Source organism: Protopterus annectens, chromosome 8.part0, assembly GCF_019279795.1.
Source record: "Protopterus annectens isolate FY-2018-M chromosome 8.part0, PAN1.0, whole genome shotgun sequence".
Taxonomy (NCBI): Eukaryota; Metazoa; Chordata; order Ceratodontiformes; family Protopteridae; genus Protopterus; species Protopterus annectens.
In genome coordinates, this window is record NC_056741.1 from 624802557 (window position 1) to 624828309 (window position 25753).

General features: G+C 38.0%; 1 protein-coding gene across 1 annotated transcript in view; it reads right to left on the reverse strand.

The window, feature by feature from the left end:
• The window catches only part of ABCD1 (ATP binding cassette subfamily D member 1), a 1029542-nt gene that overhangs the window by 617550 nt on the left and 386239 nt on the right, over nt 1-25753 (reverse strand). The window contains exon 4 of the mRNA XM_044080111.1: nt 18935-19100. Within this exon, the coding sequence (XP_043936046.1) occupies nt 18935-19100 (166 nt within the window). The remainder of the gene's footprint in view (nt 1-18934; nt 19101-25753) is intronic.

Consider the following 25753-nt stretch of genomic DNA (forward strand, 5'->3'; position numbering starts at 1 on the left):
CACACACACACACACACACACACACACACAGCTTCAGAATTCCTGACTTTCATGTTGTACTGTAATATATAATTATTTGTTAGGAAGCCCAGAGGGCAATCCAGACACTGGGGGTGAAAGGAGTTGATTCAGACCACCTTCTAAAAGTGTACTAAATAACATGCAACTGCCTGCCAGACTACAGCTAAGCATTAGCATAAAGATATACACCCCACTTACTAAATTCCCATTCTCCCTTTTGTCCAAATATGTATACATACACGTGTGTGTCTCTCTCTCTCTCTCTCTCTCTCTCTCTATATATATATATATATATATATATATATATATATACATACATATCTATATCTATCTATCTATCTATCTATATATATATATATATATATATATATACACACACACACACACACACACACACACACACACAGACACAAACATACCCCACACCCCCGCTACTTATCCAAGATCGCACTACAGTGGGGAAAAGGTATATTCCCTTGTGCCCACTGTACCTCGGCTCGGTAAAGTGAGTTTCACGAATGTGCACTTTCTGTAAACTGCGTCTTGATCTTCTCTTGTTCGAACAAGTGTAATTTCGAAAAAGTGAAGTATATATATGTATATATATATATATATATATATATATATATATATATATGTATAGGTCTACTTCAGATCACTGAAATCTCATTTCACTGAAATTCATTTCACTGAGACCAAATCACTTAATTTTCAAAATACTGAAAATTCATTTCACTGAATTGTAAGCTATAGACTTCCCAGTAGTACTAGCGTGTAGAGTACTGTAAGGCAAGTAAAAGGTATATGCTCTTTTTCCCACTGTAGTGCAATTCTGGAGTTAGTATATATGGTTAGAAGGGGTGTGGGGGGCATAGACACCACTTAGTTTGGTTTTATATTACCTGGTTTCTGTTAAGAGGATAACCAGGTAATTTTTAAGTTGTGGAAAGCGGCAGTCATTAGTTTTGTGTGTGTGTTTGTCTATGGTTTCCCATTTTGTCTTTTGAAATTTAGCATTGTAAGCTGTTGGTGAAATGAGATTCAGTGAAAATGAGTTGTCAATATGGTGAAATTTAGGTGATTTGGTCTCAGTGAAATGGGATTTCAGTGATCTAAAGAAGGCCCATATATATATATATATATATATATATATATATATATATATATATATATATATATATTTATTTATATATTTCTTTTTTCAGTGAGGTAGCATGCATTGCATTATCTTTATCACTCTAAATATACCTTAACTCTATACTAAGCATGTCATGGGGTTTTGACATCAAACAATACATTTGTAGCCAGCTTGCACTGTTGAAACAGAAGGGAAAAAGCCCTGATTGTGCCTCAGGAGACCAGAGTTTGATTAGCAACTGGGGTATTTATTGGAGCTGCTGTATTGAGGGGAAGGAATGATGAGGCACTGACTGCTCACAAAATGCTGCTGGGGTGGATCACTCAACATAGCTACACTGAAGACTTGGGCTTGGAACAGTCACCTGCCTGACAATGTGGGATAGCCTGGGGCAGGCATGTCCACCATAAGGCCTAGGGGAGATATGTTCCTATAGATCTCATCTTATTGCCCACACAGCCTGTGAACAGTGATCCTAGCATGTTGGAAGTAGGGTGGTAACTAGCCAAAAGCAATTTGTTTCAACTAGTAGCAGTGACAGCTTCCAGGCTTGCCTTCTTTACACAGGAAATTCCATTACCCCCACAGTAAGGGGGATTACACATGGTTGTGCTCACTGTAAACCCATGGACGTAAAGTAGGATGGGGTTTACAGGAACCACAAAAGACTTAAAATGTTTTTGTACACATCCATCCAGCTTTTCTTTCTTTAGTATCATGATAATTCAACTGTCCATAAACCGATCTGTTTTTGTCAGTGTTTTCCCAAATTTAGACATTTTATAGGACAGTTATTGCTCCACTACCACTTTTTTGAGAAGGTGTGACTTGAACAGCTTCCCTCTGCAAATGACATTTCTGATTGCCCTTCTTCCTTAGATTTTGACATTCTTGTCTTATTCAGAAGTCTGGAATTCCTCTTATGCAGTTTTCCATCATATCTAAGAACAATAGAACAGCTTAGTTTGGTCATTTGGCCAGCTGTGTGAACTTCAGGCTGCGAGCTTTTTCAGTTTTTGTTTCCCTTCTCTCCCTCAGCCTATAAATTTGGTAGTCTTACATAGCTTCTAACATGTGGCTGCGGTGGTGGTGCTGCGGTAGCACTGTCACCTCACAGCAAGATGTTGTGCCGTTCGATTCTCAGCTAGAGCGTCTTCTGTGTGGAGACATACGTGAATGGGCGTACCTTCGTTGAAGGTTGTGCATCAGGGCTGGCAAACTTTGCACGTAAAAAAATCTACTGCCAATCATTAGTGGACCGGAGTTCCGCTGTGGCGACCCCTAACCGGGAAAAGCCGAAAGACACAAACATAGTTTCTAACATAAGAGTGTTTCTTTCGATTTTTTTCTAAAATTTATTTTATTTTGTGCTGATTTTCAAGTAACAGTAATACAGTGGACATAAGCAGTTTATGTTTCAAAATTCTGGCCATTAACAACTAAGCTTGTGAGAGACAGTTTCTCCAGCACAGTATTGCTATATTCCAGGATGGAGAGATGACAATCCTTATAACTTTTGTTACAGTTGTTCTTTAAGAAAATGTTCACTGCTTGGACAGTTCTTTGCACTTGTCCAGCAGTGTGCCAAGAATATAGAGTAAATGTTACATGCTTGGATGCCTATTCACTTACAAATCTTCTGAATTCCTTATGTGGTGTGAATGATTTTTCAGATATGACCACGTCTGGTATCTCTTGTCTCAAGACTCATATTTTAATATAGTAATCACATTTACTGTTATGTCTGTCAGCTGGATTACTTCTGGGCACTTGGAACAGTAATATACAATTTTATCATTCTTGGTCAACTTGCATGTCATCAACACCCCATGCAAGCTTTGTGATCCAGTGATTCACATATCATCAAATCTACAGAATGGGAACTACCATCAGTAATGTGTTGAGCACAGGTTAAAAACAGTGCTTCCCTTGCAAGCAACACAACATAAGTTGAGAAAGTATGATAAATGGATCAGGATGCAATATGTGAAACCCTGCTCAGTCATCCTGATAGTAACCTAATCTATACATAGACGATACAAGGCTTTTTTAAAATTAGGCATACTTATATTCATATGACTTGAGAAATAAACTGGAAGTAGGTGTGCTATGAGTTTTTCCTGTGGATTGTTGCTATATAGTATGCAATGCATACTGTACAACTGAACAGCTAGATTTGAGTCAGCATTCCCGATCAGATCATTATATTCACTACATCTCTTAATATTTTTTACACATACCTATTCCCATGTGTGATTCAGTTATCATAATTATTATTTTCTAGTCTCCTTGAGAAATATTTTATCAGCTTTGAACATTAAGCCCTGGACACAACTTATTTCTTCCTCAAAAGAAAAATAAAACTGAATTTCTTTCCTTACTGATTACTTCTTCCTCACATGAATCTTTCTGCTGTGACTTCTTGAAGTAAATGCATTTGTAAGTCAGTGTCTGTACATGCCTGGAATTGTTTTACTTCTGTCAATGATAACTGTGGTATAATCTAAAGAACTGCAACTCCAGCAACTATTCATGCTCATCTAGTAAATATGCTATACAGAACATTGCTACTATGTGTAGTCCCCAACCTGGTCTGTTTTATTTTCAAGTCATACTTCTGTAAATTAAGTAACAGCTTTGACAATCTTCAAGGTGTTTTATAGACAAATTTTCTGAATATGCATTATAAGCATGTTTTATCACATTTCCATCCTGTTTATCCCTGCCTATAAACCAATGCTAGTAAGGGAAAAACCCTTTCAAGAAGCAAATAAGGATACAGCCTGAAAGAGCTGTCTCGGTTCTGCAAGACTGCTTTGAATGCACTGATTGGAATCTATTTAAAGAGGCTGCCACTACAAATCAATGTATTAATTTGGATGAGTACAATGAAACTGTTGTGGGATACATGGGTGGCGCAGTGGTGCAGCGGTTAATGCTGTCGCCTCACAGCAAGAGGTTCTCCGGTTCAATTCTCAGCTGGGGTGCCTTCTGTGTGGAGTTTGCATGTTCTCCCTGCGTTCGCGTGGGTTTCCTCCGGGTACTCCGGTTTCCTCCCACATTCTAAAGACATGCTTCTGGAGTGTTTCTCCCCGGGCCTCCACTGAAAACAGGATCTGTGGAACCTAGCCGGACTTTCCCGGTCAACAAAATGTTAAATAAAAAAAAATAAAATAAAAAAATCACAAAATCTATTGAAGATGTCACCCCCTGAAGGATATAAAAATCAACCAAAACCCTGGCTCACTAGTGAGGAACACGAATTACTGAGAGCACATAATGCTGCTTTAAAGCGAGACAGAGACACTTTGAAAAAGGCCAGGGCCAACTTGAACAAAGGTGTAAGAGTAGCAAAATGGGCCTACAGTCTAAAAATACAGAGACAAAAGCCACCAAATGAACCACAGCAAACCAGCAAAAGAGAAAAGCAACCACCATAGATCCAAATAGGTGAATTTATTCCTCAGAGACACCTCACTGACCAGAAAGATCCCAGGCAGCTGTGGAGAGGGATCCAAAATATCACAGACTATAAGCCACCGTCCACACAATGTGATGATAACCCAGAGTTCATAAACAAGCTAAACATCTACTTCAGTAGATTCGAGGAATCAAATAGAACTTCACCAAAGAGACTACCCACCAATGCAGATGCCACATCACTATGGCTCAACTTGGATGAGGTACGCAGGAACCTATGTAGGGTACACCCGGGCAAAGCAGCTGGTTCAAATATGATCTCAGGAAAGCTACTTAAAAACTGCTGATCAGCTGGCACCAGTCTTCATAAACATTTTCAATACATCTCTTAGCCAGGAAAAGGTGCCCAAATGCTTTAAGACTACCAACATCATCCCTCTGCCCAAGAAACTATCTCCAGCATCATTAAATGATTACCAGCCAATTGCACTTACCTCAGGAGTGAAGGAATGTTTTGAAAAAATGGTTAAGGATCACATAATATCCTGCCTACCTGCTACATTTGATCCTTTACAATTTGCATCCAGGCCAAACCATTCTAGTACGGATGCCATAGCCTTAGCACTTCATCACATCTTCGACCATGTGGAAAATAAGAATTGTTATGTACGCATCCTGTTCATAGACTTCAGCTCTGCCTTCATTATTGTAATTCCACAACAACTGCTGTCTATGCTGAGTAATCTAGGCATAGAAAACAAAATATGCAATTGGATCTTCGATTTCCTGACTGAAAAGTCACAAATAGTTTGAGCAGGAAAACATCACTCAAACAGCATCATCCTAAACAGCGGGGTCCCACAAGGTTGTATATTCAGTCCACTTCTTTTAACAACTTTAACACATGACTGCACAGTTAAGCATCAGTCAAATAGAATCATCAGATTTGCAGATGATACCACAGTAATTGGCCATATCAAGAAGAAAGATGAGGAGGCCTATAGGGAGGAGGAGAACCAACTCGTTCATTGGTGCACTGACAACAACTTAGCACAAAATGTTGGGAAAACCAAGGAAATCATCAATTTTAGGAAGGAGAATAAGCCACACACCTCTATCATCATTAATTGTTGCCGCAGTGGAGAGAGTAAATAGCACCAAATTCCTAGAAGTACATATCTCGCAAGACCTAAGTTGGGCCACAAACTACCTTATAAATAGAGCCCAACAATGACTCCACTTCCTTAGGAGACTTCGTAGAGCTAATCTCCCCCCACAGATTCTACTTACCTACTATACAAAGCCATGACTGAGAGCGTACTGACAAACAACATCATTGTCTGGCATTGAATTTGCTGTCAAGATGATCGAAAGGCACTAGATAAGATCATTAAACAGGCCACAAAAATTATTGGCCCCAACCGTCAATCCCTACAGGACATATATTCAAACCGATGCTATGATAGAGTCTGAAAACTATTGAAATATAAACACCATCCAGCTTATGGACTGTTCAAACTCCTGCCAACAAGGAAGCACTAGAGAAGCATTAGATACAGGACATGCAGATTCCATAACAGCTTTTTCCCACATCAGACTGCTAAACAACAAACCCATAGCCTAACCCTCTAAATGGGTAAAACATTATTTATCTGCAATATGTCACTGTTGTTTACATAAGTCTATAGCTCACTTTATACATCTCTATCTGCACTATGAAAAACTGCAAACTGTAAGTTTATGGTATACATTGATGGAGGGTAAGTTTTACATGTGCGCCTCTTTTATTTATTTGTAGTACTTTTTTTTATCTATTCTTATATTTCTACTGAGTCTGTTACCGTTGTTGTATTTGTTTTGTTTCTGCTGTAAAAAAGCTTTCAGTTTTTTACTTTATTTATTTTTAGTATCTTATTTTAATTTTTACTTTTTAAATTTTTATTAATTTAATCTATCTTCCTTCTGTAAGCTGTCATTCTTATGGTACGAGCCTGAGTATTGAAATTTCATGCAGTGATACTCACTTTTTCCTCTGTGTTGATCTGTGTAACAATAAAGTTTACTTTGACTTTGATAAAGGTTTGTTGTCTGTTTTATCCTGAACCTCTTTACCACCATAGACATTCAAGGAATTTCTCTCATATACTATGGCTAACAGTTCCTCTTCTATCTAAGCATATCAATTTTGTGCAAATGTAAATGCTCTCGACCCAGAGATAACTGGACTGTTGTCCTGCAGGATCACAGCACCTTTAACATTCTGACTGGCACCTAGCTACAACAAAACTGGCAAGTTCACATCACTGTAAGTTAAAGTCACTGCTTTTGTAACCAAATTCTTCAAAATTTTTAAATTTGTTTCTTGCTCACAGTGGCATTCGCAATTTTAATGCTTACTTCAACAGTTTTCTTAGACACAGTACTGTCTAAGACACATTAGGTACAAACATTGTAAGATAATGCATCATTCCTCTGCAATGCATGCCTGCTTTTTGACTTTAGTTTTTTTGCACAAGAGGTGTGACTGTTTTAATATCAGGCTCAATCTCAGTGATAATGGAATGTGATCCCAGATATTTCAGCCTTATCACCCTTATTTACTTTGAAAATGATGCTATCTTAGTCTATTCAGAAGCTCCATCAGTACCTTGTTATGCTCTTGCTCTATCTGACCGTACACTAACATATTACCAGTTATGTTGACCACATCTTCAATTACCAGTAACACAGCTGTTTGGAATACCTCAGGTGCTGATGAAATGTGAGATGCAAGTTTCCTACTCAATTAGTATGTGATAAAACAAAAATAAGGACTCACACTCTGCTAATGGTGTACTAATACATAATTTGGAGCCTTCTTTAGTTTTGTCTACCAGAATCCTCGATTTGTATCCAGTACTGTACAGAACTTACCATCTGACATTGCTGAGACAACCTTTTCAATTTCAATCACTTGATTCAGATTTTGTAGACCACCATAAATGCAAATTTTATCTTGGTTTATATAAACAACATACTCTACATCCATTGTGTTGGTCCTGTTTCTTAAGGGCATCAAAGTTTTTCATTCTCCTTTTTATAACTAGTGTTACGTACCTTGAAGTATGTATCATTGGCAGCCATAGCATTATGGTTTTTTAGCAAATTATATTTTTCCCCTGCAAATTTTATAAACTAGTAAATAAATCAAAATAATTGTGAAATATATCACTGTTGTGGTTCTGCACATTATTCAAAATGCGTGTCTGTCTATGAGACTGTTGACATACAAATGCATTGTTTTCACACTCTATATTTGTTTTATCTTTCCTAGAATGTCACAGTGTAAATTACCCAAAAGATTACACCAACTAACTTATTTACATGCATGAAAGCAGACATTGTTCTTTTTTTAGACTTGTGCCAGTAGCTGAATATATTAACAATGTGCACACTATTTTCTGTCCCTTTTAGCTTCAGTGTTTCAAAATATTTTATGATGTAATATTACACTCAATCTACCTTGACTTTAAATTCAACATGTATTACTTTTTCAAGCACCGACTAGTAATAATCCGACTTGCAGTCCTGTCTCACTGTTTCTGACACATTTCAGACTCCAGTCTGACAACTGTAACAGTAGTCCCAATAACTAATTTTCTTCTTTCTGTTGAACAATGTACAAAATCATTTGCACATACTTGTCTTTCATTTCATACATCTTTGAAAAATGGTTCTACCACACCTTCCACAAAATTGATCAAGTCCGGGAAAATACTTCCTCTTGTGCTTATAGCTGCAATCTAGTACATGAGAATTGTATTTCAAACACACCACACTTCTTTGAGCACTTCTTGATTTTCTTCCTCATCACCATTTCATCAGTTTCTCATTTTTACCTCTTTGTTTGATTTGCATTTTATCGTGCACACATCCATTTTCTCAGGTAATTCTTAATTGTTTACTTGTAATTTCACTTGCTCCACATACATACATCCAGAGCTCTATATAAGGTCAGGTCTACCTCTTTTGACCTCTCCCTGATCTGATTACATCTTTTACCACAAACTGTGCTATCACTTATTAACGAATCATGCAGCTTGAATTTACACCCTTTGGTTCCATTCTTTAGATTAACAGATCAAGCATTTATATTCTGTGAAGGACACTGTACTCTCATAAACAGCAAATAAATGGCAAGCTCTTTCTAGGATCACAATAATTCTTGAACTTCTAGAACTGCTGCTATTTTTTTTTCTTCTTCTAAAAAGGAGAAAGTGCTTAACACTGTCAAGGTTTCTTCCCTAATAACATGCTGAAATATCACAAATTTACTATTTTAGGGATTTTGGATATTCCATTTGCAGTAAGGAATAAATACATTTTTTTGGATCTATAGCTTCCAGATTTCTACTAAACTATCTTCCAGTGAGAGAATTCCTGGTGGTTGTTGATGAAGCATTGTTCGCTATAAAGTATACTGCTGCACTTCACGATGCACTAATTCTTTAAAAACAAATGTACTTTGCCTAGATCTGTGGCAGGGAGGGAGTTGTATCTGTTCTTAAAAGGGGCATCTCTTTAGCTACCTATCCACAATTCCTTCACTAAAGTTATAGATTTACTAATGAAAACGTCTTCGGGGAGAACCAGGTGTCACAGACTGCTGATCACAAAATCAGCATCCATGCCTAAAAAAGACTTACCTTGCTTTATGTAAATGTCTTTCTCCTCTGAGAATAATAAAGGGGTAAGTGATCTACTTCATTTTACAGGTGTCTGTAGATATAGTGATGTAGCTGATAAACTGAAGCACCTGTGCAGTCAATGAAATAAAACAGCACCATACAATCTATGATAACCCAGCATAGATTGGCATTACATATGTTCCTGGGCATGTGTCTCTGTGACCTGTACTGCTGTAATACACATCTCCATACATTAGAAATAGCCCAATGGCATACATGCAGACATATACACATGCACATCATATCATAGTTTGAAGAAGTTATGTTTAGTATTGCACAGACTCCTTTTCAGGAGTTTCCTCTTTCACTGTGAAGATAAATTCGGGTTCAGAAGCAAAATTTATCATAAAGCTTTATCATTAGCAGCTCAGTAACCTTCACAAATATTTTGTCAATGAATCTGGCCTTGTAGCACACAGGGATGAAGCCCTGACTACAGCCCAAAATGATCCATGTTTGATTAGTGGCACAGGTATCTGAAGGAGGTCTTGGAGGAGGATCAGTCTGAGCAGTCTGTGCCATCCTGCTTAAGCTCAGGGTGAGAGAGGCTGCTAAGCCTGAGGAACTGGTGACATCTAATGGTCACTATGTGTACTTTCTATTTGTGGTGGTTGTCTTAGTTTGTTATGCATTGGTCAAGGACTTCCCTGCTAAGCTAGTGAATAGAAGGTGTCTGGAAGCATAGACACCTCCTTCCTAACTGGGCAAGTATGGCATGTTTGTAGACAACCTAGGTTTAGGTCACTCTAAAGGATCACCAAGCAGACCTGCTCCCTACCACCTGATACTCTCTCTCTGTTTAGGGGAATGATAGCCTAGTAGGGCTTCCTGGGAAGGAAGAAATGGGCTGTCTGGCACTTGCCTATCCAAGCCTAGGGATGCCCTGCTCCCATGTAATGAATGGGCTGACTGAGAACAGGAAGTGATCTTATGTGCAGTTCATCAGGGGATGAAAAAAAAAGAAAAATACTATCTGTCAGTGACTGGAGCTTAGTATTTGTTTCCCCCCTCTGGAAATCAGTGCAGGCAGTGCTTCCATGTGGTGCTTTTTGATAAGAAAACTAACAAAATGGCATCACACTTGCATGTGTTAGGAGGCAATGAAACTTTCTATTTAGTACTGCCAATAAATTAAGATTTTAACTGGCCTTAACTTTGCCATTTGCCACCTATTTTCTTTTAGCTTTTTCTTTATGTTACTTACTCTTTTCAAACATCTCTGAAGTACCTTACTCAGACTTTTACTGAATGCTTTTTTCCTTTTCTTGACATCTATGGTGCTTCTTTTTAGCTTCCTTTCCTAATTTATGCAACCTCAGCTACACTAAGCATTTAGGGCTTCTGATCTACAAAGTTACGTAGTTTCGTCATTTCAAGATGAAGCAGCAAAATGACACAAAGTCTCAAGGGTGATGTGTGAGAGAAGAATGCCAAAGAGGCTGAAGAGTAAGCTGCACAAAACAAAGGTGTGCCTAGTGCTTCTATACGGTGCAGAAAGGTTGGCAGTAAAGGCAAGTAATAAGATTCACATTGTAAGGCAGACAATGAAATGAGGACATCAGAGCAGACACCAAAGTAACTACAATTGTTTAGAAAGTCAAAGAGAATAGATTACTGTGATTTGGTCACATGTGCAGGAAACCATTTTCATTGATTGTATCTTACTATCCAAATCCATAATCAAAAGCTTCAAGATTCTCAAGTTTTATATTATTTTCTTTAGTCTCTTCCCACATATCTTTAGCTGCCATATTAAATGAGTCAGTACATACACAAATACCTCATCTTATCATGTCTCCATAAATACAGGAATTACTGAAACAACTCATAGTTTGAGGTTGCAGCCTTTACATTCATGGTTTAAAATTGATATGGCTCTGTATAAGCTGGTTCTGAAAGATCTTTACTCTTTGTGTAATACAGCCACCACAGCTTTCTTCCAAGATGTTGCCATTCCTCCCCCAATTTTTTTAAATATTGTTAAAAAACGTGCAGATCTTTGTCACGTTCATCCCTTCCAACTTTCAGACTTCAACAGAAATACCATCTGCTCCTGAAGACTTCCTTGGTGATTGATTATACATCACCTTTATTTCATTGTTTCCTATCTTAGCTATAATGTTGGAGCTTCACTGCCTCTATCCATGGCATAATTTCAACTTCCATAAATATTTCCCTGTGTGCCTCTTCAACTTTCCACATTCCTCTACCTTATACAAATGTTCATAACATTTCTGAAATATTTCCAATATCTCTATAGGATCTCAGGTTATTTTTTTTGTGTTATAGGTTCCCTATGCTTGTCAACAGCCCTTTCTACTTAAAGGTTCATAGGTATATACTAAGCTAATGATAACCACAGCCTTTATAAGCCTAGCTGAGCAACTCAACCCAATTGTGTCCCCATGTAACACGGACATCTCCTTGGAGGGATATATTAGTTAGGACATTGCTGAAGGTTTAGTGTGGGAGCTGTGTTAGTTAAGGAATATTTACTTTCTATTTTCTGCTGCCTAAATTATTCTGCTAAATGTTTTTGTGATCAGGAGTTGCTAAAAAACAAAAAAAAACCAAAAAAAAACTTTTAACGTGTGTGTGTATCTATCTATATATATCTATATCTATAATATATATATATATATATATATATATATATATATATATATATATATATATATATATATATATATATATATATATATATATAGATCTACTTCAAATACTCGAATTACCATAATGTAGACTCGCATAACAGCGAGACAACATCAGCAAAAGTTTAAAAGAACAAACTCCCAGAACGGCAAATTTCACCTCCGGGAAATTAACCACTTGGCCACCACTGACGAAAACAAAATCCAAAGCAAATTAAAAACACAGAAGTGGGGAGCTTTGCCATTCACACCCTCCTAAATAAATATACCAACTCCAAGATTGCATTACAGTGGAGAAAAGGGCAAAGTTTGCCATGGTGGCCAAGTGGTTAGTTTTATGGAGGCAAAATTCACTGCTTTGGGAGTTTGTTCTTTTAATCTTTTGCTGATGTCATCTCACTGTTATGCAAGACGATATTATGGTAATTCAATAATTTAAAGGGGATCCATGTGTATGTGTGTGTGTGTGTGTGTATAATATATATATATATATATATATATATATATATATATATATATATATATATATATATATAAATTTATATATTTTCCCCCCTCAAAACTTCCCTAATTTTCTCTTTAGCACTTTGCATTTGCTCCTCCTTTTCTTCTGTTAAATTCCCATTATTCTGAAATACTTTAACCTTTAACAATCCACTTTAAATAATTCATATGACTGCCCCCCCTCTTCCTCTCTTATTCCTACCGTGTTTTTAAACTCCATTTTCATTTTATCCCACTAAATAGCTATCCCTGAAATTTCTATCTTCCTAATAACTTAGAAAAAAACAAAAAAGAGAAACCAAACTGCTCAGCATCAGCTGTTTATTCCACCATTAGATCTGGTACCTCAGCCATTTGCCTTCACAGGATCTATAGCACAGTTGAAAAGCATTTCTTTTTATACAGGTGCAAACCCCAATAATTCATTGACAATCAAAAAATTCATTATTCAATTAGTTTAAATGCACTTTAACAAAGTATACAATCACATTAATAATTTAGAATCTTATTTATATAACTGTATAATACTTGAAAACAAACATTTATTTCTTGATTTAAACCTTTTAGAAACAAAGTTTTATAATTCAGTATCAACTGCACTTCTAATTTAAGTAATTTATTTAAAAAAATCACTCCCCAAGAAGATAAGGTTATGCTAACAAACAGAAGAAAAAACCTGCATACGATCCCCCATGTTCCTTCATAAAATGCTCAGCCAATGGACTTTTAATAATATGATTTCTAATACAGCCCAAATATTCTAATATATGAATCCTGACCTTGCATTTAGTTTGACCCATATACCACATAGGAAATAAACAATTACACCTTATTATATATACAACTCCCCAAATTATAATTGAAAGTACTATTAGTGGTATATTTTCTCCCATTAATAGTTGTTCCAGTAAGATTCTTCATTTTGGGGCTACATAAAAACATTCCCATATGTTTACTTAAAGTATGTTGAGGGTTATATACATTGTTTAAAATTTCTCTTTGATTATTGCTCCTGTTATAGGAAAAGGTTATACATCGGGGAAACAGCCTACCAATACTTTTCATCATTACTAACAATATGCCATAAGCCACCTGACAATATCTTCCAAATTCTGAGATAAATGAGAAAATCTAGTCAACAAAACTATTTTTTCTTCATCACTTCCACAACCCAAATTGCCATTTGCATGTTTGTGTTTATGATACATCCTCATTCTCATACCCTCCAAAACACACTTTTTAGCTTTAAAAACCAATACAGCATAGATAAAACTTAAAACACTGAAAACAAAAGGATGTCTGCCAAGGAAACACGTTGACAATGTTTTAGCACTTTTGTTCCATTTAAGCTAGAACTTCTTCAGAAATACAGTGTAATCTAAAGTAAAGTTATTTAAAAGACCCAATAAAAAACACAAGATAATGGTAACAAATCAGTGACGCAAATATAAAAGGAATACTAATTTAAAGTTGTAAATACCTGCTTAAAATTATACATATTATTTCATTTAAATACATTTGAAATTTTAAACAACTATTGTTTAAAAAATATTCTTGTGGCACCTTCTATACATATGAAAACTATTTTTAAAATGAGAGTCTTGACAATTCATAAGAATGTATTATATTTATAATCTCTGTGCTAGTAGAAGGCACTTCAAATTAATACGGTCATTTAGTCCTGTTTATTTTTTTGTCTGCTGCTAGTTTAATTTGCCATTCTGCCTCTCAACATTCCAGCAAGACATTGACATTCCCTTTTAAATTGTTGGAGTCCACTACATCAAAAATAAACAAAAAAATAAATAAATAAACTTTCTAAAATCTATACAAGGTATGGAATGTTTGGCTAAAGCATTGTTCTCATCCTTTTTGCGACTAGCCAATGTGTGCTCTTAAATATGTCTGGAAAGTTTTATAGCAGTTTTACCTATATAAAAGCAAGTGCATGTTTCATAGCTAGCTAAATATAGCATGCCACAAGAATCACAGTTATACCTATTTCTAGCAGTGATAATTTTATCCAACCCATGTACAAAAACAATGGAACAATAATTCACTTTAGATTGCAGTGAAGAAGTTCTATTTTAATAAATGGAATGAAAGTGCTAAAACAGTGTTAATGTGTCTCTTTGGTAGCCGTCCTTTTGTTTTCTGTGTTTTATTTTTTAGCTTTACTAATTTGTTCCACAGTGTAACCCCTTTCTTTTAACCTGCTTTCCACTTCATGTAGTTCTTTTGCCCTCAGTGCTATATCAAATGTATTAACAAAAATCCTCAAGCTCCCCATAGGGTAAGGAGTCTAATAGATGTGGGGATACATGCTGGTAGCATACAAAAAAAATCTTCACTGCTCTCTGCTTTCTAAAGGGTCTAAATTTCACAGATGTCCCTTCTACATAAAGAGTGATATCAAGAAAATGAATACTTCTTTTACCAATCTCATATGAAAATTTCAAACCCTGAGGGTTGCTATTAAGGGCCTCAAAAAATTCCAAAAATGCACATTCATTGCCTTTACAAACTAAAATCAAATCATCTATATATCTCTTAAAGAATACAACATTCTCAATATAAAACTTAGTCAAATACACAATTTGTTTTTACTAAAAATCACCCCAATTAATTACCGCATAAGTGGGAGCAAAAGGTGTCCCCATAACAGTTCACTTCAACTGCAAAAAAAAGTTCATTTCAAAAACAAAAATAGTTGTGGGTCAAACAAAATTCTAACATGGATAACAGAAAAAGTATGAGGTGAAATGACTGTGAGTGAGATGTTGGACATAGAAAAAGTTTGTTCCTTTCAACCAAGTGGTCGTGGTAGGGAGAAAAAAGGAAGGAACCATTACAAAAACTGTGACATTTTGAATTTTGTTTAAACAAACTCTTTAAATGAGGACTTGGTGTCAAGCGAGTAATACTAATGAGTTAACTGTCATTAATTTGTCTCACTTAGATGTTAGTGTTGAAGCAAAGTCTGCTTTATTAACAGGCAGTAAATTTGTTCCTACTCAGAATCCATCTTTGGTGGATTTATTAATAGAAGTAAAAAGATTTTGTAGGAAATTGTTGTTAAAAGTATACTTTGAAAATAAAAAAGTACAAGCAAATCTTAATGAGTTTGTTAATACTTCTAAATTTGAAGATGATTTCCTGTTAAATTCTTCTAATTATGAAATGGATTCTGACCTTGTAACTAATGAATATGATAATGAGGTGAATGTTAGGGATGTATTTTGCATGGGTTATGGTAAATTAGAATTACCTTTTCTTGTTTGTTTGAGTAATTTTGCTCCCCCTCAAAATGTTCCTGACATTCATTTATTTGCAAATGTAGTATGTAAGTAAACTGAATATCAGTTCAACAGGTTTTTACATTCTAGTAAAATTTACAATTTAACAAAAAATTAATGTCTGGCTTTGCAGCAGCTGTGAAATTCAAGGCATAATTTTGTGTTCAAACCAGCAAATAAAGGTGGAAATTGGGTAATTATGGACAAGGAAAAATATTTAAAATGGTATATAGTTTACTAAACATTAGAAATGAATATGAAAAAAATGCCCAATAACCCTGTTTTAAGCTTTAATAAAGCTTTACTTGAGATCCTTGAGAGAGGTGAAAGGCTGTTTTTTTTAATTAATGATGTTAAGAGGCTTTATATTAAAAAAAACAATGAACCCGGTGTTATATGCTATCCCCAAAGTGTACGAGAATTTACAAAATCCTCAATTTAAGCCCATTATATCTGGTATAGGGTCTTACTTACAAAATGTAGGAAAGTTTTTGAATTGTCAGCTAAAAAAGTTTTTGGGGAAAGTACCTGCACGTATATTAGTAATAGTCAGGGATTATTGAATGAAGTTAAAAAATCTGGTTTGGCAAAATTATTATTTATTGGAATACAATAAATGTAAATTCATTATATACCAATATACAATACAGGTGGGGATTTGAAGCTGTTGGCAATATGATGGGGGAAGGATCTCATATTCCGTTTCTGTTAGTCTTGTTAGAATTCTGTTTGACCCACAACTACTTTTGTTTTGAAAATAAAGTATTTTTGCAGTTGAAGAGAACTGTGATGGGGACTTTTTGCCCCCACTTATGCAGTAAATTATACTGGAGATTTTGAGAAAAAATTGTATATTCGACTAAGTTTTATATTGAAAATGTTGTATTCTTTAAGAGATATATAGATGATTTAATTTTAGTTTGCAAGGGTAATGAATGTGCATTTTTGGAATTTTTTGAAGCCCTTAAAAGCAAATCTCAGGGTTTGAAATTTTCATATGAGATAGGCAAGAGAAGTATTAATTTTCTTGATGTCAGTCTTTATGTAGAAGGAGCAACTGTGAAATCCAAACCCTTTACAAAGCAGACAGAGGTGAATTATTTTTTGCACGCTACCACCATGTATCCCCAGCACCTATTAGGCTTCTTACCTTCTGGGGTGTTAACAGGATTTTCAATAATACATCTTGTATAGAACTGAGGGCAAAGGAGCTACATGAAGTGGAGAACAGGTTAAAACAAAAGGGGTTACACTGTGGAACAAGTTAGTAAAGCTAAAAAGTGTGTTTTTGGAGGGTATGAGAATGAGGATGTACAATAAACACAAACATGCAAATGGCAATTTGGTTCATGGATGTAATGAAAAAAATTTTTTATGACTAGATTTTCTCCTTTTTCTCAGAATTTGAAAGGTATTGTCAGGGGTTTATAGCATATTGTTAGTAATGATGAATGTATTGGTAGGCTATTTCCCCCATGTATATATAACCTTTTCCTATATTTATTTATTTATTTCATTTGTTAACCGGGTAATGTCTGACTGGGCCAGGAGCCCGTTTTCAGTGGAGACCCAGGGAGAAAAGCTCCAATAGATAAAACAATAAAACAATTAAGAAGTTAAGTACAATACATATTATTATAGGTGATACATACATATACTATATAAGGAGCAATAATCTAAGAGAAAGTTTGAACTATGTATATAACCCTCAACACAGTAAGTGAACATATGGGCATGTTTTCATGTGGCCACTGTAAGGTGTGCCCCAAACTGAAGAATCTTATTGGAACAACTATAAATGGGAGAAAATATACCACTAATAGCACTTTCAATTGTAATTCAGGGGGGTTGTCTATACAATACGATGTAATTGTTTACTTCCTATGTGGTATGTGGATCAAACTAAATGCAAGGTCATGATTTATATATTACAACATTTGGGGCATATTAGAAAGCAAAATATTAAAAGTCCAGTGGCTGAGCATTTTATGAAGGAATGTGGGGGGCTGGATGCAAGTTTTTTCTTTTGTGTGTTAGCAAAACCTTATCTTCCTGGGGGGGATTATTTAAATAAATTACTTGATTTAGAAATGAAGTTGATACTGAATTATAAAACTTTGTTTCCAAAAGGTTTAAATCAAGAAATAAATGTGTGCTTTTAAGTATTATACTGTTATATAAATAAGGCTCTAAATTATTAATCTGATTGTATAGTTAAAGTGCATTTAAATTAATTGAATAATTGTTTGACTGTCAATGAATTATTGGGGTTTGTACCTGTATAAAAAGAAAGGCTTTTCAACTGTGCTATAGATCTTGTGAAGGCGAACGGCCGAGTTACCAGATCAAGTGGCGGAATAAACAGTTGGGGTTGAACAGTTTGTTTGATTTCTCTTTTTTTGTTTTTGTAAGTTTTGCAGTTGATTTTTTGTTCCATAATAACTCTCAGATTATTTCACCAACTCCTCTAACTTTAACTGAGAAATGGGAAAGTATAAGTGTCTCATGTTTTCACTTCACTATCCTGCATCTTTAACATTTCTTATTGGTGAATGATCTGAAATAGTCACGGGATATGTGTCAGAGTTTTCATTTAAATACTATTCCCAAATTTCAAAAGATCACGTGTATGTAAATTCTAATGGAGGTCCTACTGCTGAATTCATATATTCCACACTAAACAGTCTCACACTTCCTCAGAAATGTACCCTCTTTTGTTACATTTTCCCTTCTAGGTCCCCCAATGAATCTTCACTATTGAAAATCAGGTTTTAATCCCCACCCATAAATGATAATCCGTGCTTTAAATACTATGCTTTTGATGTTATAAAATGAAGTCATACTATTAAGGTAACATTTTGAGCAAAAAAGATGTTTGGCAGCGTAAAGCTGTCATATACTATTGGATGCATCATAGTGAGCAAAACCACAATTCATAGGGCATTTATTCTGCCTCACTAAGGTTATAAAAAGCTTCAGTCATACTGAGAATTGCGAACAAAAATTGTCCTGAGGACAAATAGGATGAAGCTTTAATTTCAGCAAAAAAATGCTGATTTCCTCTTTACCACACCCACTTTTTATAGTACAAGGCTCTAGATTTATCTCAAGAAAATAATTATTAGAACCCTGGTGGAGAAAACAGCTTTCTAGGATGAAATGCTTACTGCATCTGACCTTTTATTTCAAGAGGCCCTTCTATCCTGAAACCATGCTTCATGAGGGCTCCCTTCTCAGGATGACTTTGTACATCTGCAGCACGTTTATAGATCCCGCTCCTCACATCTTCAAATACAGTAAACATCTCGTGCACTCGGGATGTGTAGCCTGCCAACTCAGTCACCTACAAATGGAACAGAAATGATTGTACAATACAGTGATAAAATTATTACAAAGAAAACATTTCTGTTCAGCAGTACATTTTTGCACAGGAAAATGTCACAGCAGAAACAATGTCAATACAGTCAATAAAGTTTACAACACAAAAGTGTTGGTTCTGCTCACTTGACATCTTAATATGAAGGATACTTTAACCCCAGTCCTATGGTAGATGCAGATTTACTAATAGGCAGCCACAGAAAATGGTACTATCCTGGAGTGATATCAGCATGCGACTACAGTTCACTATACGGGTACTGTGTTGCTACAATTACAGAAAAGCAGCGGATTCTTAAGGCACAGATGGAAGATTAGTATAGAAGAGAGCTGTTATTGTATAGAAAAGAGAAGGCTCTGGACCAAAGTAATCATGTGCAGTGACATTTTACTGCATACCCATGAAAGATAGACAGATAGATAAACAGATAAATAAATAAATAATCTGATTTGCGTACAAACATTGTTTAAGAAGATGCTTACGACAAATTTACCCTACAGCATTTCTACTGGAATGTACTAAATAGTACATCATCTTGAACAGGCCAGCTCCATGGTGCAAGAATATAAAACTCTGACTACAACCCTGCTGACCAGGTTTAATTAGTTACTTAGGCACTAAAGAAGATGGTTGGGGAAGGATGAACGATGACATATATGAAACTTGCTCACATCTCTTTGGGAAATGGGGGGGTGTAAGTGTTTTGTTTCTAAAGGAGCAGGGCTATTACAGGAGAATGTCTCGCAAAAGCTAGTAACAGCCCCATCATGTATACTCATTGTACTGCAACCCCTTTGGACACAGCAGGCATGTGCAAAGAAAATAATGGTAGAGCCACAGAAAAAAATCAGTCCCCAGAGAGGAAGATGGGACTGCTCCTACTGCTTGAACCTAGAAGAAACAAACAGGCTGGTATGTCTGTAGGGAGTACAAAACAGCTCAGTCCCCAGAGAGGATGATGGGGCTGCTCCTACTGCTTGAACCTAGAAGAAACAAGCAGGCTGGTATGTCTGTAGGAAGTACAAAACAGCTCACATGACTTGATGTAAGTGAGCCAGTATATAGTGATAAGCCATGATTACCCACTAAATTCCCTTGGGCAGCCCTCAGTCATGTAGGTCACTATTTAAATGTTGGCTGGCTGCAGCATAGGTACCCTGTCACTGACTGGCTATGAACTTTGAGACACCAGATCTTATATCACAAGGAAGACTGGTTAGGCTATATGATGAAAAATGCACTCCACTCGTAGTTTGTACTGTAATGTAAAATGTCACTTTAACAGCAAGTCTTAAAGAGTTTCTGTTTCAGTGGGTCAAACAATAAGTACATTTTGCAATCAGATCTAGCTTTTTTAAGAAAATATTTCCTGACACTCCAATTAAAAACTGTGCAGTGCATACATGTCTTACTTTTGCAACTTGATATATTCAGTGCAACCCCCTTCACCTCCACTACCTTATGTCTTGTCTTAAAATAACATTTATTACTCTCCAGGCAAAGCACACCAAAAGTTGGGGTGTTAAATAAAGACAGTTTTTTCTACTGCAACATATTCTTTCAAAGATCTACTGTTGCCTTAAGTTTTAAATAGCCACACTACCTTCTTCAAAATAGTCTACTTCACCACATCTTAACTTCTACAGAGGTTTAACATTGGTTCGTCTTCTGTGCAAGACTGTTTCAGACAGCTTATATAATACTAAACAAAGCTCAGAAAAACTCACAGCTGTAAGAAAATAATTTATTTAATGCATAACATGACATCTACATACGGTAGAAAAAATTTCACTACTTAAAAAGGTGAAGGAACACTTGAATCCAGATATGACTTAAAAGTCCCACTGTAGAAGATAACATTTCTAATTTGAGAGCGTTATGAAATACCAGAACACTCAGCAATGCCAAAAGTTGACAGTCTACAACATTTTAGTTCCTCTATGTAACTTAATTCAGCCAAGAAGTGAATTTATAAAAGATGTAGCACCCAGGGCTGGAGCACCTAAGCTTGTAGTTAACAGGCTGATTCTCAATTTCTCACAGTAATAAAACAGAAAACTGACTTTTGAGAAAGATGGTGTCTCTGCTTCCAATGTCCTTTCCAAAATGTACTGAAAGAGAGTCTCCAAATATTAGAAAGGTATTGTATTAAAAACACTTTGTCTAGTGTCAATGTCTCTGTTGGATTACAAATAAATTATGGCAACCTTAAATCAGATGTTCATGTAGCAGAAACTGAATTAACATCAGTTTTACATGCTAAAGATCTAGGATACCTCATTAGGAAAGTTGTCAGTAAAACTACGACTGGGATTCAAAAAGATGGGTCTGAGGTCACAAAGTGCTTATTACAAGAAGGTCATTTTTAAGCACACATAGAAAATGCACTGGACAGTGCAGTGGTGCAGCGATTGCATTGTAGCCTCACAGCAAGAGGTTCTTCAGTTCGATTCTCAGCTGGGGTGCCTTCTGTGAGGAGTCTGCATGTCCTCCCTGCATTTGTGTGGGTTTCCTCTGGGTGTATAGGAAAACCAGGAACATCAGGAGTTGGGTTGAAGGTAGGCTCTGATCACAGGATACAGGATACATGCACCACTAAGTGTGGAGCCAACTGTGTCTTTTGTCAGAACATACAGGAGGGAGACATGTTTTTCTGCCCTTATTTAAAGAAAATGATTAAAACCAACACAGGAGGTGACTATAACTCAATGCGGGTGGTTTTCAGGGCTAGCTGCAATGACATTCTATGTGGGGAAAAAACTCAACAGGCTTAAAAAAGAAGTTATATACTCACCATAACATTCCATCTGAGTAGGTAACTTCATTTGTCAGCAACCTGAGGGTATCGGATCCGAATCGGATCCGAGCCGGCAGATTTATTCAGCTAAGATCCGAGCTCCAAGCTCCTCCCCCTTACCCATAACCCCCTGCCATCCTTCTCTGTCCTCAGATCGAGTTTGCTTAGCATTATAGAATACTACAACCAAAGGATCAACTAAACATCCTAACCTGATGTCATCTGATACAGGGAGCACAAAGATCCTAAAAAGGATGAACTACAGGTTAGGGGGACGGAGGGGGGGTTGGTTGCTGACAAATGAAGTTACCTACTCAGATGGAATGTTATGGTGAGTACATAACTTCTTTATCTGAAGTAGTTAACTTCATTTGTTCATCATCCTGTGGGACAGAGTCCCCAGCTACCAAAAAACTTGGGAGGTCCTCATGGAAGAATATTTCGGAGCACTGCAGAGCCAAAGGATGCCCTCCCTCTGGAAATTATATCCAGCTTGTAATGGGTAATAAAGGTATGGGATGAAGCCCAAGTGGCTGCTGAACAAATGTCATCCAAGGACACCCTGGACCAAAAGGCAGCAGAAGCGGAAATCGATCGAGTAGAATGGGAGTGAACTCCGACAGGTTCTGGTTGGCCAGAACTCTTATATGCAAGAAGTATACATTGTGAAATCCATCTGGACAATGTAACTATTGACACAGGTTTACCCAAAAAGGGTTTAGCAAAGGATACAAGGAGTTTCTCAGATTTCCTATGATCAGCAGTCCTGTGTAAATAGAACCTCAATTATCTGTACACGTCTAAAGAATGTAATTTGTATTCACCTTTGTTTTGATAATTTGGGGAAAAAAAAATGGTAAATTGATGGATTGATTAATGTTGGACTCAGAGGCGACTTTAGGTAAGAAGGAGGGATTGGTCCTGAGGGAAACTCTATCTTTATGGAAGACCAGATATGGAGGTTTGGCGCAAGGTGCTTGAAGCTCTGAAACCCTTCTAGCCGAAGTGATGGCAATGAGAAAGGCCGTTTTCCAAGATAAGTATTTAAGATCCACCGAAGCTGCAGGTTCAAAGGGGGGGCAGTAAGAGCTTGAAGAACAAGGGTTAAATCCCATGGAGGAACTGCATCCTTAACAGCAGGCCTTAACAGGAAAGTACCTTTTACGAAAGTTGTGCAGATCTTGGAAGAAGCTAATGAACCGAGATCACTTCCCACATGAAAGTGTGAAATTGCTGCTAATTGGACTTTGACGGTGGAGGAGCTGGCACCTTGATCAAATAAGTGTGACAAAAACTCTAATACAGCTGGTATTGGGGCTGTAAAGGGATCCATATGTCTATGTTCAGCCCAGATCGAAAAACGTTTCCATTTGCTCTTATAAACCTTTCTAGTAGAAGGTTTATGAGCGGCTACTAAAATAACTTTAATGGAGGAGGAGATACCGGGAGTCCTAGCTATGATTGGAACTGGATCAACCAAGCTGTGAGCTTGAGATTGTCCAGGTTTGGAGTTGTCAACTCCAGGGGGTGAGAAATCAGATCCGGAGTGGGATCCAAAATCCATGGAGGATAGACCAGATGAGACCATAGGCAAGGGAACCACGTTTGACGAGGCCAGAATGGGGCTATGAGGATCACTCTGCGCCCCAACCGACGAGCTTTCTGCAAGAATTTTACCATGAGGGGGAGAGGTGGATAAGCATAAAGTAGACCGGATGGCCAAACATGGACTAGAGCGTCTCTGGGGGATTCCCCTGGTGGGGGAAGTAGAGCAAAGTACTCGCTGCATTTTGCGTTCGAAGGCAATGCAAATAGATCGCAGCAAGGTTGACCCCACTTGAGGAAGATCTGCTTCGCTACTCTCGGGTTCAGAGACCACTCATAAGGTGAGAGGATGGTTTGACTCAGCCTGTCTGCCAACATGTTGGACCGACCCGGAATGTGCATTGCTATGAGAAAGCGGTTGGTGGCGATCGCCCATTCCCAAACTCTCATGGCCTCTCGACACAGGGGATAGGATCTGGATCCCCCCTGTTTGTTGATATACCAGACTACTGACTTGTTGTCTGATTGAATCGCAATTGTCCCTAAGGGAAGAAGGGCCTGGAGTGCTTGCAATGCTAAAAGCACCGCCCTCATCTCTAGGACATTGATGTGCAACAAGGTCTCTCAATGTGTCCACGTGCGTTGGACGGTTCTGCCCATGCAGTGCCCCCCAACCCGAAGTGAGAAACGTCCGTGGTCTCCGTGGCTTGGGGTGGGGTCATAGAGAAGGGGCGCCCTTCCCGGAGATCCGAGGATTGGATCCACCAGAGTAGGGGCCTCCTGCAAACCTTGCTGAGGGAGATAGCTGTACTTAGCGGATGTTGCAGGATGGACCATTGGACCTGCAAGGTCCATTGCAGGACCCTCATGTTTAGACGAGCTAGTGGAGACAGACTGATGGCAGCCGCCATGGAACCTAATCCCTCAGGACCAATTCCGCTGGGAGAGCCAGGGATTGTAAGAGGGCCATCACGTGGGATGTCAAAGTTCTAAGCCTGTCCGGAGTTAGGAAGGCCCTCAACGGGTTTGTATCTAGCCTGGCCCCTATGAAATCTAAGGAATGAGTTGGTTGAAGGGAGGATTTCTTGAGACTGATTGAAATTCCCAGATGAGAGGCCAAGTGAAGGAAGTAATTCCTGGCTGAACAGAGTAGATGCCTGGTGGGGTGGTCAGGAGCCAGTCGTCTAGGTACGGAAAGACCTGTATTCCCTGAAGCCTCAGGTGGGCAGCTACAACTGCCATCACTTTGGTGAACACCCTGGGGGCTGTGGTGAGACCAAAGGGAAGGACCCTGAACTGATAGTGGCTGGCTCCCAGCCAAAAGCAGAGAAACCTTCTGGATCGTCTGTCCAACAAAATGTGGTAGTACGCATCCTTGAGGTCTATAGAGCACATCCAGTCGTTCTCCTGCAGGAGTGGGAGAATAGATTGAATGGTGACCATGCGGAACTTTTCTTTGGCAACCGACAGGTTCAGAGTGGACAGGTCGAGGATTGGTCTTAAGTCCCCCGTCTTTTCTGGCACCAAAAAGAACCTGGAGTAGAAGCCTGATCCGAATTGATCTTGGGGGATGGGCTGGATTGCTCTTTTTTCTAGCAGCTGCATTATTTCTGTGGCTGCTGCCTCCCTTTGATTGGGTGGGACATCGGGGAGGCTCTGGGGTCTGAGATGGAGATTCAGAAAGGGGATAGTGTAACCTCTGGATATGATTCGAAGCACCCGGCGATCTGTTGTAATGGACTCCCAAACTGCTAGGTGCCTTGAGAAACGCCCTCCGACTGCCTCCAGAGTGGAGCAGTCGGGTAACCTCTCAGGGCTGCTGCGCGGGCCGATCCAAAAAGGGTTCTCTCGACCCAAAATTCTTCGGTCTCCCTCTGCCTCTGGGCCAGCATCCACCCTGTCCTCCTTTGCCTCTGAAGGACGAGGGGTCCGGAGCGAAACGTGACTGCTGAGATTTCCGGAACCACATCTTCTTTTGTCCCCTTTGGTTCCTGGAGAAGGACCTCTGGGGAGCCGAGAAGCGGATCCCAACGGCAGACAACGTCTTTCTCGCTCTGGACCAGCATGTCGCGGACGGTCTTGCCAAACAGCGAAGAGCCGTCAAAAGGGGCATTTGCGAAGGACGCCTTGAAGGGTTCCGCAAAGTCGCAGAGACGGAGCCAAGCATGCCGCCGTAAGACAATGCCCGCTCCTCTAGCTCTAGCGGCTCCTTCCGTGGCATGGGAAAGAAGTCGCATAGAAGTGTTCAAAATGGACTTAAGAGTGTCCATTCGGGCTG